Genomic DNA, 16,766 nt, shown 5'->3' with positions numbered 1-16,766 from the left:
TTACAAATTAGTATGTGGGAAAAATAAAATTTCTATATTAAGAAAGAAAGTATCAAGTATATTTAAGAAACTAAGAATATTAATTGCTGAATTTAAATGTATGCTGAAGGAATTTCTAGTTTCTTAAAACCTAGATTTAGAAAGTTTTAGTTTCCACTACATCCCTCAATCACAAATTAAAATCCCTAAAATTAACTAGAATATTTGAAATTAAAAACAAATCACTGTGCTGTATAAATTATCAAAACCTTAACATACAAGATTAAAGAGAGGTGCCTGGGTGGCTCACTCAGTTGAGTGGCCGACACTTGATTTCAGCTCAGGTCATGATCTCAAGGTCCTGGAATCAAGCCCTGGGTGGTCAGCTAGAAGTAGGTCTGAGGATTCTCCCTCCCCCTCTCTCGTTGCCCCTCCCCCCACTCGTGCACATGGCTCTCTAAAATAAAGGAACAAATCTTAAAAAAAAAAAATCAGTGATAAATCTTAAAAAAAAAAAAGATTAGTGAGATTTTACTACACCTTAAGGCCATTAACCCCCTAGAACCTTGAGGATGAACCCTTACAGATAGTCTGGTAGTCTAACACAGGCATTATATAGCTGAAAAAAGCAAGACAGGTGAATCAGTGTCAGTGTCTAAGACTTGCTTTCCAACTCCAAGTGCCCTTGTTTTTTTTTTCTTTTTAACTAATTGCTCTATGGCTTCTGAAACACTAATCACTGAACAGGGTATGATATTTTCATTTAGAGGCCAGTTACTCAATAGTATTTTAGTGCCTATTGTGTGTCTGACAATGTTTCAGGAAGGGAATCTTCAATACTCAACTCTATGAAGAACACCTTTCACTACAATGTAAGTTCCATGAGGGCAGAGATTTTTATTTTGTTTAGTTTTATTGCCCCTGTGCCTGGAAATTAAGTGGTGCTCAATAAATATTTGTGAAATGAATAAAGTCTACTGGGACTAGTGGTTACTACAAAATGCAAACCTTTGAAATGAGAGTAACTCTCATATTTTAATAAGTCTCGAAGACCTTTCCAAGTAGTTTTTACAAACCTTACTTACCTTCAGATTTTAATTTTGTAAGAACAAAAATCAGGTAGTTGTTAAAATCTGGATATTGATTGAGTTGTTCCAGTTTCTAGAACAAATAGTAGTTAAGGAAACTTCTTAATGTAATCTAAGGAAAAAATTAAGCGTTTAAAATCAAGAATCCCTTTCATGATATTTTTAATCTAGCATTTTTTTTCTTAAGAAGAATAAAGCTATCTTATTAAAACCATCAACACACTATTCCAAGCACACACTAATGGTTATGTTAAATCTCTTAGGTGCTTTATGGCTGAAATATTAAACTTAATACTTTATATCAATTATATTCATTACAACATAAGCCAAGTTCCACCTTCAGAATGCTCAACATAGCAAAAAAACTTTCAAAACAGAATTTTTGATTTATTTGAACTTTAAAAACTTAATCAGAAGGGTATTTAGGTATAAAAATAATGACAAAAGTGAAAAGCATTCCAAAGAAATGAAAACAGGTCTTTAAAGATCATTTAGAAAAATTAACTTTATAAAAATGCCACTTATACACAAATCTATGTATCAAGTCTAATATTATTACATAAGGTCAGTATGCAATTACTGAATTGCAATAGTTCTACAATTGTCCACACCTCCCCAAGATCTAACATTTCTAATGACTTAAATTTGCAGGTATTTCATTCTGTTGGCTGTCAACAGTAACATAATGTTCTATTATATCTTTCTTCACGCCCTCTTAACATCTAATATTCTTCTTAATAACACTCCTAATTGTGTTCTATTAGACAGAAATATTCAAATGTTTTTACTGAGATCTAAAATTTTTTTAATTTTTATTTTTTAAAGATTTTATTTATTTGAGAGAGAGAGAGAATGAGAGAGAGCACATGAGAGGGGTTATGGTCAGAGGGAGAAGCAGACTCCCTGCCGAACAGGGAGCCCGATGCGGGACTCGATCCAGGGACTCCAGGATCATGACCTGAGCCGAAGGCAGTTGCTTAACCAACTGAGCCACCGAGGCGCCCTAAAATTTTTTTTTAATTAAACCCATGGTACAAGCTCTAGGTACATTGTATTAGCTATTTATTTCACACTAGAATACCCTCAATAGTTAGTGGTCAGAACGTTAAATAAACTAGCAAAAGGCATTCTCTAGAAAATTTCCCAAGTCTCCTTTCTTTGACCAAAAAAATCCAGTGGTTTCTTTCTTTAGTAAAGAGCCAATATTAAGAAGCTGATGTGCTAATTTTGCATAAAAACTTCCTGGTAAGATTTACTTTCTTACAACTTGGGCCATCTACCCATATTACTAAACAGTCTTGTAAAAGGTGCTCAAGCCTATACAAAAACAACAATAAAATAAATGCTTCCTAAGGACACACAAAAGAACAAAGTCATCCATCATTAGGCACTTAAAAATATAAAGCAATGTGTATTTTTATTCGTCTATTGAAATTTAATTTGTTCCTTATGCAGAAGGCATACTATGCTCCAGGCACACAGAATAAACTGTAAAATTGATTGTCAACCCAAGCACAGTACTGGGCATATAAAAGGTATTTAATAAATACGTACCAAAACAGGAAATAATGATATATAGTGCTATAGAAAAAATTACAAGGTGGTTATGGGCTTGGCTAACTTAAGAAATAACTGTGTCATACAATTACCTCTAAGTCATTAAATATCAACTTCTATCATTCCTACAGCCATGACAACACAAACTAAGACTGGGCTACAGCAAGGCTTCAGATACAAGGTCCAACACACCCCAAAGCTACCATTCTTACCTCCGTATTAGCAGCATTATACCCTCCGGTTTAAAATTAGTATATTAACTAAGAAGCTATGTATTTCCTCACCTAAAGTTTTAACTTACAGCAATGCAGTACTTCTTCGACTTCAAAACTTATCTACCAGAGTTTCTCACGGAATTGTATATAATTTCACCTTTACAGTGTATTGTATTCAAGTAAGCCCAAACTACATTGAAGAGCTTACTTACCAAATTCTATAGTTTTGCTGTTCACTAACAATAAAAATCAAATTGTTTCTGCAAAAACAGCAGACTTTTAAGATTTTTTTTTTTTAAAGAATTCTTTAGCCTCAAAGGAACAGGCTAAATAAGCTAATGAAAAAGCTTATTTATGACTGGGTGAATCCATCTCCTTTATCGTATCCAGTAAGAGCTCTTTCATTTGTCCACCGTTCAGGGCACCACAGCACACAAGGCAGAGATTTTGCTGCTGCTTTTAACCTTTTCGGTCTCTAAAACCGTAGCAATATGACCGCTACCCCAGCAAACTCGGTAAACACGGAGTAACTGAACAGTCAGCCTTTGAGCCAAAAGGACTATTTCACTCGGGAGTCAGGAAGCTTGCAACAGGTGTGAGCAAGAGCAGCTCCGGGGTGAGACCTGAGACCCCCCCACTTGCAGGTCTCCAGCACTTTTACGGCAGGGGCCTCGAAGAAACCCCAGGCCCAATGCGGCGGCAGTTTAAACCCCGCGCCAGCTCCACCCCATTTCTGGCCGACGCTCGGCCGGCGAGCACCGTCTCGCACACAGCGCCCTCCACCCGGACTCTCGCTCGGCCCGCCGCCCCCTCGGCGCGGGGCGCATTGTTTGGGGCCGGGGTCCGCGCCGCACCCGGGCCGCGCCCGCCCGCGCCGCTCTCCACCCCACCGGCAGGTCAGCAGTGGGCGGGCGGGGACGTGGCGGCCCGGCGGGAGCACATGTCGCGATTGCGGGCGGCGGCCGGGAGCCCCCGCCTCCCGCGGGCCGGAAGCCGGCGGAGGCGGCAGCACCCCGGACCGGGATCGAGGGCCGCGTGCGCGAGGCGCCGGGCAGGAGCTGCGGCGGCGGGAGGGCCTCTCCCCGCGGGCTGGCGGAGGGCGGAGGGATCCGGGGAGCGGGAGGAGGGGGAGGGGCGGCAGGAGCCACCCGGCCGCCAAGAGCGGGCCCCGCGCAGGACGAGCTGCGCGGGCGGCGGCAAGGCCTCGGAAAGGATACTTGTTGCACGGTTCTCTGGATGGTGGTGTCTGGGGACTGGGACTCCTTCAGCAGCTGCAGGATTTGCTGAAGCCCTTGCTCGTCAGGTTTCCACTCATACTCCATCTTGGTTTGCTGCAAATAAAGCCAGACACAGGAAGAGACGGAGCAAATGTTACTCCCCGTGCACAGGCCCGAGGGCTTCCCGCGCCGAGCAACCCCCCTTTCCCCGCCAGAACGACCCCTTTACTCCCCAGACGTCTCGGACCTGCTTGGGGTGCCCCGAAAAAAGTCTCGGACGGCGAAACCCGGGGGAACTGATCCTAGCAGCTCCGCCGCCAACGTCTGGTGCTGCTGCTGCCGCCGCGGCCGCCGAGCGCAAGGAGCCGACCAGACTGAGTCACCGCGAATTTGCAATCTGGCCCCTAGATCCGCTCACGGGAGCCCCCTGGGTCCTAGTGCCACGCAGTTTTCTCCAACCCAACCCAACTGGAGTTCTGTCCAGATTATTACTGATTTAAGGACTCATCAGAAGTCGAGTTCTTATCGAAACCCCTGCGAAACACCTGAAGAGATCTGATTTTGGGTATTAGTCATTTTAAGTTAACATAGTGAATAATGAAGAATGACTGGAATAGGGAAAAAAGCCTGATAATTCCTGACAACTCAACAATACTTAGAAAAAATTAAAAAGTTTACATTTCAATTTGATATACATAGCACTAATATTTGGTCTAAAATATTAAATTTGTATTGTAATCACAACCCACACCTCGATAAACAATGTTGCATTTACATATGCAGAACGTGATTGAAAAAACTGCATTCTTTTATGAACTTAAACTTCTGAACTCAAGTGAAATAAATTCCATCTGAAATAACCACTTTTCACAATTAAGGACTTTGGGGTGAAGGAAAAACAAGAAAAATAACGTAATTTTATAAGTGGATCGTGTTTAATTCCATTAAAGTGTTCTCACATACATTTTCTCGTTTCACTCTCAAGCCAACCTAAGGAGGTATTATTAGCTCCCAAGTGCCAACTATGGCTCAAAAAGATCTGAGCAAATTACCACGGTTAATTAGCAAAGACTGGGCGGAGTATAGGTTTCTTAAGCTACTAAGAGTTGCATCTGCTACAATCAGTTGAAACTATTATATCAATGACACAGTTCCATTAAAACTAATGCTTAAACAAAAACAAAACTTAAGAATTGTAAAAACCAAACAGTATGATGAAAGAATATTTCATATGGCTTTATTACTACATGAGAGTTTGACAGATGAAATTAGTCCCTTCCTAGTAGGAGTCTCTTCCTAGTAGGAGTCCCTTCCTAGCAGGGGTTAAAATTACCTGACCTTAGGGCATGTCTCTAGTTAGCATTGTTTTTCTTTCTTTCCTTTTTTTATCTTTTAAACCTTTCCTCTCTCCTTCACCCTTATTTTCTGGTTAGTATCTTTTAATGCGGCTTTGCTCACCACCTCCTACAGACTTCTAAACTACCCAAAGTGAAAACCCAAAAACAAAAACAATAATCATCTAGACATGGTATCTGTTAGTATTGTAGTGTTTTTATTCCAGTCCTCACTCTGTGTGCTTATATGTACATTATATTTTATAATGGAATTGTCCTGTTTTTTGCCCACCTTCATATATCATTAAGTATTTACTGAAAGTATTTTTTAACTTTTTTTTTTTTTTAAGATTTTATTTATTTATTTGAGACAGAGAGCACGAGAGGGAGGAAGGTCAGAGGGAGAAGCAGACTCCCTGCCGAGCAGGGAGCTCAATGTGGGACTCGATCCTGGGACTCCAGGATCATGACCTGAGCCGAAGGCAGTCGCTTAACCAACTGAGCCACCCAGGCGCCCTACTGAAAGTATTTTTTAAAAACATGATCATATTCCCTTGTATTGCTAACATAATTTTAATACACTTTGATATATACACAACCTATACAAATCAAAGGCATACAACTAAATGGATTATTACAAACTGAAGATGCCTGTGTAACCAATGCCCATATCAAAATACAGATCATTAGCAGTGCCAAGGTTTCCACTGTACCCATTTCTCAGTCATCCAAAGCAATCCCTATTATTAATTTCTACGTTATAGATCTTCTCCTCCTTTCCTCTTCTTCTTACTTCAGAAACTTGTTAAAAATTACAAAAATTATAACAAATCAAACAACATGGTTGTACACATAAAGTTAATTCAATCCTACCTCCAAGCTTATGTCCATGACCGAATCCGTTATAAGTTTGGTATGAATCCTGCTACACCTTTCTCTTTCTCAAACATACATATAGTTCTGGTTTTGTTCTGTTTTAGGATCATACTACAAATTATTAATGCTACAACTTTTAAACACATAATATACCATCATTCCCGGCCAAAGTATAGATTTAACTCATTTTTAATAGCTGCATATGGGTCTTTAGAATGGATAGAATAATAATTAACAATAACATATAATAATAACATATAACAATAACAAAAATAACATAATTTGTTCAACCACTTCTTGACTGGCTTCCAGAATGCCTCTACTTTTTTTTCTTTTTTAGCCACAATAAACAACACACACAAAAAATAATCTTGTACTAATGTCTCTACACAGTAGTGGCAACCCAGTGGGATTATTAGACCAAAAGTACGTGCACTTAAAAATTTCTAACAGTTATTACATTACTTTCTAAAAACAGTTATGCAGTTCACACTCACCAACAATATGAATGTTCCCCATATCTTCACCAGCACATTCTTTTAATTTTTGTGAATCTAATGGGTGAAAACTTAATTGCTCCTGATACTGGGGTAGGGGGGGGCAGGGAGAGGTTAAGAGGAGGGAACCTAAAAATCTGAACTTTAGTTATGAGTTGGAGCTGCAACCATGCACATCACACCAGTGGAGGTGACATTTGGATAGCCTACTTAACTCCTTAGCTGCCCTTTTGAATAAAGTGCAGTTGGGGCCAATAGCAGCCAGTCCAAAAGACATCTTTATCACATTCATTCCGAGGATGAGTGCCCCATAATATCATTATCATGCTTCTGTCTTTATCCCTCCACCCAAGTAGAATTCTTTTTTTCAAAGAGTTTAGTATTAAGAACATTTAATTTGATCAGCCTATGACGGTGGGATAGGTAGAATGAAGATTATAACTCAAGTTATTGGGGACAAAAGATTCTCAAAAATATTTGGAAACTGCTTGATAAGAGATCTCAGGTCATTTTGAACTTCTATACCACATTTTTCTTATTGTGGTAAAGTGTACATAAAATAAAATTTAGCATTTTAACCATTTTAAGTGTACAGTTTAATGGCATCAAGTACATTCTCATTGTTGTGCAATCACAACCCCTATCTCCAGAACTTACCACATTTTCATAGCCATTAAAATTAGGAATAATCTTCTGCTAGGGTAGCCAGAGGGATCACAAATCTAGATAACATATGAAGTACTTCAAGCTAACCAAGGACACCTGAATTCTGAGGCAGAACTCATTATTTAAATAGTAAACTACATCCATAATAAATAGAATATCAAGATTGACACTGGGTGTTCTTAAAGTAATTCTTTATACTATTCTTTATTCATGTTGAAGACTAAGATCTAGATGTTTCAAAAAAGGGAAGTAGTACTTCAAATTTTTCTCTTTTAGAGTATGCAAATCATGCTGACTGGGCCATGGCATTCCATGGTGAACACCCTTCCCCACCAACCAAAGACTCTTCTTTTTTTTTTTTAAAGATTTTATTTATTTATTTGAGAGAGAGAATGAGAGAGAATGAGAGAATGAGAGAGAGCATGAGAGGGGAGAGGGTCAGAGGGAGAAGCAGACTCCCCACTGAGCGGGGAGCCCGATGTGGGACTCGATCCCAGGACTCCAGGATCATGACCTGAGCCGAAGGCAGTCACTTAACCAACTGAGCCACCCAGGCGCCCCCAAAGACTCTTCATTAGGCAAGAGAGTTACTTGAACTAGCTAGATAGAAGATGACACCAGAATAGAAAGTAGTCTGCTAAGTTACTGTAAGATACCATTTGGAGCCTTCAGCAAATGAAAGACTCCCAAACTGTTAAGAACTTAGAAGTACATAAAAATTTTGAACTTGCCAGAGTTGAAAATCATGTGAGGTAAAGACACTGGTTGAAAAAAGTAAAAATAAATCTAGTTTCTTCCCTGCTGGAGGGGCTGTAAAATATAGTTTAAAAAGCAGATGGGAGGTCTGGACTCAACCAACCTAAGTTTAAATCCTAGTTTTTCCACTTAGTAGCTGTGAAAACCTGGGCAAGTTAATTAATCTCACTGAACTTCAGTTTCTCAACTATAAAATGAGACTATATCAACTCTATAGTAGGATTATACGTACCTGCCTGGCATATGGTATGATCTGAAATATAGTTGTTTTTTTTTTTAAAGACTTTATTTGAGAGAGAGAGAGAAAGAGAAAGAGACAGAATGTTCAGGGGGAAGAGCAGAGGGTGAAGGAGAAGCGGGCTTCCCGCTCATCAGGGAGCCCAAAATCATGACCTGAGCCAAAGGCAGATTGCTTAACTGACTGAGCCACCCAGGTGCCCCTGAAATATAGTAGTTTTACTTGTCACATCATTGGTTTTCTACTGCCTGCAAGATAAAAATCTAACTTCTTTTTCATGGAAGAGGCCATTCATGATCTGGTTCATCACCTCTAGGAACAGCTTTCTCTCTGATGACTTAACCTCAAACTTTATGCTCCACCAATACCACCTGAGCCTCTTATACCTCTGAGCCTCTGAATAGGATTCCCTGACTGGAATGTTCTCTTTACATTTGACAATTTGGCAAACTCCTTTGTACTCTTCAGAGCTATGCTCATCTATCCAATTTCTAAATATTTATTGAGAGTCTTCCTTGGCACTATGATTGATACTGGATACTATTTTTCTTCCATGATATTATTCCAGGACTTCCCCATAAGACTTACATGTTTTTTTCATTACAGATCTAAAGTTTATAGCTATTGCCATTTAGGAAACTATCATATTATATTATAATTATTTCCAGTTCTGTCTTAGCAATAGATCATGTATTCCTTGAGAAGAGGGACAGCATCTTTTTGTCCTCTTTGCCTAGCAGAGTCTGAATCAATAAATATTTGTTGAATAAATACTATTGCTGTTGCAATTAATTCAACTGAATATTAAGCTGAGCAACTACCATGTGCTCAATGAGCAACAAAGATTCAAAGGTAAGTAAAATATTGTTCTTGCCCTCATTAAGCTCTGATTTAATGAGAGAGACAGATGTGGGGCCTATGAATGAAGAATATGAATAAGGTGCAGTAGGGACAGAGAGGAACACAAATATATTCTGCCAGGAAAGAGAAACACGCTTTACCCCCCCACCTTTGGTTCAGAGCTTTTTTTTTCCTTCTAATTTCAATTACATTCAAAAAAATATTTACTGAGTCAGATGTTTCCACCTCTATGGTGAATTACAAGAATGTGATAACTGTTGCTATCATTGTCATAATTTCCCAAAATGGTGAACAACTCCAAAGAACACAAGGCATACTCTTCCTTCAGTAGTACAGTAGTTTTATTCCTGGAAAACTCAACATTTAATAAAAATCCTACAAAAAATTCCATGTGTATATGTAAAATCATGTTATTAGGCTTTAGGCTGACATTTTTTTCACCTATGTGACCATCTAAGTGGGAGAGTCAAAAGTCATTCAGGGCTTAAGATAATTCTTAATGGTAAACATCTAGAATCCCTCAGCCCCACTGACTAAATACCAATAGCACTTCACCAATTCTAGGACCCCCACCCTCACCCCAGACAGCAGCACTATTGTAGAAGAACGACTATGGTAGAACAAGTACAAGAGCTGGGGGGACATTAAGCTTACCCCTTTAGGAGGTCAGGAAAGAGCCTCCCTGAAGAAGTGACTTTTTACTTGAGAATCGAACAGGAATTACCAAAAAATGAAAAATGAGAGGAAGGCAAGGGCTAGGAGGCCCTCACAGCCATGTTAAGAGTTGAAATGCATCCTAAGACTAATAGAAAGCTTGTGAGAGGGGTTATAAACTAATAGAAGACATGATCAAATACAAATATAGAAAACAATTACTCTTCCTAGGAAGTAGAAATGAGAAAGGAGAGGTTAACTTTCTGCTGTTCAGTATTACGTTAACTTTCACAATAAGCAGAATATTTTCCTAACAAAAAATCATTCCTATATAAAACCCATCAGACTGCAGTGTGGGAAATCAGTGGAGGGGCAGGGGCCACGGAAGACCTAACTGTCCAATCTGAATTTAAAATGGAGTTCCGGGAGCCTGGGTGGCTCAGTGGGTTAAGAAGCTGACTCTTGATTTAGGGTCATGATCTCAGGGTCATGAGATTGAGCCCCACGTTGGGCTCTGCACTAAGTGTGGAGCCTGCTTAAGATTCTCTCTCTCCCTCTGCCTTTTCCATTCCCCACTCGAGCTATCTCACTCTCTACAGATAGATAGATAAAATGGAGTTCCAATCTCAGAGTTGTGAGTTTGTGCCCCACGTTGGGTGCAGAGATTACTTAAGTAAATAAAAGAAAATAAAAGTTCCAGTTTGTTAGGGGAAAGGCTGTCATCCTTCACAGAGAGCCAAAATACTACCACAAAATCTGGTATTTACATGTTAAAGGGATAAACACATCTATTATTTTGTCAGTAGTATCAATAGCTTAAAAAAATACCAATAGCTTAAAAAACATACCAATAGCTAATGTTTTTGAGAACCAGGCAGTGTCCTAAACACTTATATATGCTAATTTAGTCCTCAGAACTCTGTGATGTATTAAAATTACCTATATTTTACAGATAAGTAAATTGAGGCACCAAGAAGTTAAATTACTTGTCCAAGGTTACTTACATAATAAACGAAGCCCTGATTCAAACCCAACTAATCTGGCTCCAGAGTCCCGTCTCTAAGCCTCTGATATACTGCCTTTCTAACAGAAACATCAATTTCTGTAAACTGGGAAACTAACCGTAAATAAAACCATTTGTATTCTAAAGGAATAACATATATTTGATACCTTTGTCATGAGGTAAAAGAGAAAAGTAAAAATCGTATTTCACTATTGTAAAATAAATAAATAAAAATAAATAAAGCAGTATGTATATTGGGAACATATAATATAAATGAGATATTTTGACAGTGCTGAGTTCATGAGTTCAAGATATTCTAAATCTAATCTTCACAACAACCCTTTGTTGTAACTAGGTGGTAAGTATTATCTTCATTTGACAAACAGATAAAACAAAATACAACTTAAGTCATTTGCTGAATGTGAATCAAATTTGTAGACTTCCAAAGTCAATGTCTCTTATACTGGCTTTTTACAAAAAGATGCTACGATGAACAAGGAAGAAAAAAAAATTAGAGCTATCCAAAGGGCTAAGAAGAGACTCCTATTTTTTTTTAAAGATACTTAATAAAACTTTTACGAGAAATCAAATCAAAGTTCAGGTATGAAAGAAAAACGGCAAAGTCTAAAGGTAGATTATTAATAACTTAAAAAATGAGGTATTTTAATGTCAAAGAATCAAAATGTCAACAGGCTTGTTAAATTATAGCTATCAGTGAAACTACAAAGTCCTTTAAGAAATTCTACAAAGTAATCAGAGATCAAGGCTCAAGAACGAAAAGCAGAAAAAGCAAAACCCAACTGTGCAGCCCAAGCTATTTGAAAGGCGCTCAGATTAAAGGGAAGGGACCACAGCATATGGCTCCTCCAATGTTACAAGACGTGAGGCACATAATAGGTTTTAAATCATCCTGATTGATTGAATGATCTAGTTCACCACTTGGAAGAATTATGCTAAGAGGTTAAAATTATAATCCTCAGGCATTACAATTTATTGTCATCTAAAAGCAAAAAAGATTAACAACAAAAAAGAAAAGGGAAAACAGGTACTAAGGGAAATTTAAATAAATATATTCTTAGAGCGCCCTTTCAGGAAGACCTTTAAAGATGACTAGACATGTGACTCAAATACAAACATTAAAAAATTAAAAAAAGGAGTCTAGTATCAGAATGAACAGGTGATAAGAAGGAAAACCCGATTTCAAAACCCAATCCAATCTACAACCAGGTACTTCCCATATACTTCAACTCATTTAATATTCACAACAGCAGTATGAGGTAGATATTAACTCCATTTTATATTAACTGAGGTTGAGGGAGGTTAAGTACTTGCCTGGCCAGTATGTGGCAGATTGGGCATTCAAAACCAAATCTGTGTGATTTCAAAGTCTCAACTGTGCCTAGTAATAACAGCAACCCTGTTATCATTTACGGAGCACTTTTATGTGCCAGTTATTATACTAAGTGCTTTAAATGTATCATCTCATTGAATTCCATGAGTAGGGACTATTATCATTTCCATTTTACAGAAAAGGAACAGGCTTAAGTCAAGTTAAGTATATCCAAGGTCACAGAGGTCGTAATGAACAAAGGCAGGTCCTAAGCCCAGATGTACCTGACTCCAGAGCCTGTCCACTGAACCATGCTGTTGTATTATTCTCATTCTGCCACTTTCATGAACATGTAACTAACCATTAACAGAACTCTTGGGTAGACTTCTTGAGTAGACTTCTCTTTTCCATGCATAACCAAAAATTCAATAGCTCTATTGATTAGTGTCTACCTTCTTCAGTTCAGGTGTGGTAACTGCACCTTGCTTTTCAGAGTTTAAACTCCTCTTTCCAGAGTTTAAACTTTTCTTTTTCTTAAGGTTTATTAAGTTGTCTCTATACCCAATATGGGGCTCGAACTCATAATTGTGAGATCGGGTTACACACACTTCGAAATGAGCCAGTCAGGCGCTCCAGAGAGTTTAAACTATTCATTTTTATTTTTTAAATTTATGGACTAGTTTATTATAAAGGCACTATATCAGAATATCTTTAATACATACCTACTATCTTTACTTCACAGCCCAAGCACAAAAATTCACATTGGTTTAAAATCACATGTTAGTGAAATGTGTTCATTACACACAGAGGTTTTCTTAAATTTTATGTCTATATAGATCAGGAAACTATGGTTCTCCATACAAAGTCATCTCTATACATCAAATCTGAGTTAACTATCTGGTTGATAATAGTTAGCAATTAATTGGAATAGTAATATAATGCAAAATATGCCTGTGGGGGGTTGTTTATTAATATTGACCTTAAAGAACTATAGTTAATTTGCATATTTTAGTCGGATGTCTTTGTGAAGCTTTTTTAATCTTCTTTCAAAATGGTAAATTATTTATTTTTATTATTAGTTTCAGAGATGGAGGTCAGTGATTCATCAGTCTTATATAATACCTGGTATTCACTACATCACATGCCCTCCTTAATGTCCATCACCCAGTTACCGCATCCCCTCACCCCCCTTCCCTCCAGCAACCTTCAGTTTGTTTCCTATGATTAAGAGTCTTTTATGATTTGTCTCCCTCTCTGATTTCGTCTTGTTTTATTTTTTCCTTTCTTCCCCTATGATCCTGTTTTGTTTCTTAAATTCCACATATGAATGAGTTCATATAATTGTCTTTCTCTGATTAACTTATTTTGCTTAGTATAATACCCTCTAGTTCCGTCCATGTTGTTGCAAGTGGCAAGATTTCTTTTTTTGATGGCTGAGTAGTATTCCCTTGTGTGTGTGTGTGTGTGTGTATACATATATCTCATATCTTTTTTATCCATTCATCTGTTGATGGACATCTGGGCTCCTTCTGTAGTTTGGCTACTGTGAACATTGCTGCTATAAACATTGGGGTGTAGGCACCACTTCAGATCACTACATTTGTATCTTTGGGGTAAATACCCAGTAGTCCAATTGCAGGGTCGTAGGGTAGCTCTATTTTCAACCTTTTGAGGAACCTCCATACGGTTTTTCAGAGTGGCTGTACCAGCTTGCATTCCTACCAACAGTGTAAGAGGGTTCTTTCTCTGCACCCTCACCAACATCTGTTCTTTCCTAACTTGTTAATTTTAGTCATTCTGACTGGTGTGAGGTGGTATCTCATTGCGGTTTTGATTTTATTTCCCTGATGCCGAGTGATGTTGAGCATTTTTTCATGTGTTGGTTGGCCATTTGTAGGTCTTCTTTGGAAAAATGTCTATTCATGTCTTCTGCCCATTTCTTGATTGGATTAGTTGTTATTTGGGTGTTGAGTTTGATAAGTTCTTTATAGATTTTGGATACTAGCCCTTTATCTGATAATACATTTCCAACTATCTTCTCCCCTTCTTTCATTTGTCTTTTGGTTTTGTTGACTGTTTCCTTTGCTGTGAAAAGGCTTTTTATCTTGATAAAGTCCCAATACTTCATTTTTGCCTTTGTTTCCCTTGTCTTTGGAGACGTGTCTAGCAAGAAGTTGCTGTGGCCGAGGTCGAAGAGGTTGCTGCCTGTGTTCTCCTCTAGGATATTAATGGATTCCTGTCTCACATTTTGGTCTTTCATCCATTTTGAGTCTATTTTTGTGTGTGGTGTAAGGAAATGGACCAGTTTCATTCTTCTGCATGTGGCTGTCCAATTTTCCCAACACCATTTGTTGAAGATACCATCTTTTTTCCATTGGACATTCTTTCCTGCTTTGTCGAAGATTAGCTGACCATAGAGTTGAGGGTCCCTTTCTGGGCTCTCTATTCTGTTCCATTGATCTTTGTGTCTATTTTAGTGCCAGTACCATACTGTCTTGGTGATGACAACTTTGTAATAGAGCTTGAAGTCTGGAACTGTGATGCCACCAGCTTTGCTTTGCTTTTTCAACATTCCTTTGGCTATTCGGGTTTTTTTTCTGGTTCCATACAAATTTTAGGATTATTTGTTCCAGCTCTGTGAAAAAAGTTGATGGTATTTTGATAGGTATTGCATTAAATGTGTAGATTGCTCTAGGTAGCATAAACATTTTAACAACATTTGTTCTTCCAATCCATGAGCATGGAACGTTTTTCCATTTCTCTGTGTCTTCCTCACTTTCTTTCATGAGTGTTCTATAGTTTTCGAGTACAGATTCTTTGCCTCTTTGGTTAGGTTTATTCCTAGGTATCTTATGGTTTTTGGTGCATTTGTAAATGGTATTGACTCCTTAATTTCTCTTTCTTCCATCTCATTGTGAGTGGATAGAAATGCAATTGATTTCTGCACATTGATTTTATATTCCTGCCACTTTGCTGAATTCCTGTATGAGTTCTAGCAGTTTTGGGGTGGAGTTTTTTGGGTTTTCCACATAGAGTATCATGTCATCTGCAAAGAGTGAGAGTTTGACTTCTTTGCCAATTCAGATGCCTTTTATTTTTGTTGTCTAATTGCTGAGGCTGGGACTTCTAATATTATGTTGAATAGCAGTGGTGATAGTGGACATTCCTGCTGTGTTCCTGACCTTAGGGGAAAAGCTCTGTTTTTTCCCGTTGAGAATGATATTTGCTGTGGGTTTTTCATAGATGGCTTTTATGATATTGAAGTATGTACCCTCTATCCCTACACTGTGAAGAGTTTTAATCAAGAAAGGATGCTGTACTTTGTCAAATGCTTTTTCTGCATCTATCGAGAGGATCAAATGGTTCTTGTCCTTTCTTTTATTAATGTATTGTATCACATTAATTGATTTGTGGATGTTGAACCACCCTTGCAGCCTAGGAATAAATCTCACTTGGCTGTGGTGAATAATGCACTGTTGGATCCTATCGGCTAGTATTTTGGTGAGAATTTCTGCATTCATGTTCATCATGGATATTGGTCCGTAATTCTCCTTTTGGTTGGGGTCTTTGTCTGGTTTTGGGATCAAGGTAATGCTGGCTTCATAGAAAGACTCTGGAAGTTTTCCTTCCATTTCTATTCTTTTTCCATTTCTATTTTTTGAAACAGCTTCAGAAGAATAGGTATTAATTCTTCTCTAAATGTTTGGTAGAATTCCCCCTGGGAAGTCCCAGGCTCTTGTTAGTTGGGAGATTTTTGATTACTGCTTCAATTTCCTTGCTGGTTATGGGTCTGTTCAGGTTTTCAATCTCTTCCTGGTTCAGTTTTGGTAGTTCATACATCTCTAGCAATGCATCCATTTCTTCCAGATTATCTAATTTGCTGGCATATAGTTGCTCATAATATGTGCTTAAAATTGTTTGTATTTCTTTGGTGTTGGTTGTGATCTCTCCTCTTTCATTCATGATTTTATTTATTTGGGTCCTTTCTCTTTTCTTTTGATAAGTCTGGCTAGGGGTTTATCAATCTTATTAATTCTTTCAAAAGAACCAGCTCCTAGTTTCATTGATCTGTTCTGTTCTTTGGGTTTCTATTTCATTGATTTCTGCTCTAATCTTTATTATTTCTCTTCTCCTGCTGGGTTTAGGCTTTCTTTGCTGTTCTTTCTCCAGCTCCTTTAGGTGTAAGGTTAGGTTGTGTATTTGAGACCTTTCTCGTTTCTTGAGAAAGGCTTGTATTGCTATATATTTCCCTCTTAGGACCACCTTTGCTGCATCCTAAAGATTTTGAACAGTTGTGTTTTCATTCTCATTTGTTTCCATGAATTTTTAAAAATTCTTCTTTAATTTCCTGGTTAACCCATTAATTCTTTAGTAGGAGCTCTTTAGCCTCCATGTATTTGAGTTCTTTCCTAATTTCCTCTTCTGTATGAGTTCCAGTTTCAAAGCATTGTGGTCCAAAAATATGCAGGGAATGATCCTAATCTTTTGGTACTGG

General features: G+C 38.1%; 1 protein-coding gene across 1 annotated transcript in view; it reads right to left on the bottom strand.

Annotated features, from left to right (window-relative positions):
* Positions 1-16,766, bottom strand: part of TNPO1 (transportin 1) — a 94,870-nt gene that overhangs the window by 50,586 nt on the left and 27,518 nt on the right. The window contains exons 2-3 of the mRNA XM_044916897.1: positions 4,057-4,170; positions 1,065-1,140 (exon numbers count right to left, since the gene is read on the bottom strand). Of these exons, the coding sequence (XP_044772832.1) occupies positions 1,065-1,140; positions 4,057-4,170 (190 nt within the window). The remainder of the gene's footprint in view (positions 1-1,064; positions 1,141-4,056; positions 4,171-16,766) is intronic.

The sequence above is a fragment of the Neomonachus schauinslandi genome, chromosome 7 (assembly GCF_002201575.2).
Source record: "Neomonachus schauinslandi chromosome 7, ASM220157v2, whole genome shotgun sequence".
NCBI lineage: Eukaryota > Metazoa > Chordata > Mammalia > Carnivora > Phocidae > Neomonachus > Neomonachus schauinslandi.
This window is presented reverse-complemented; position numbering and strand designations above follow the sequence as displayed.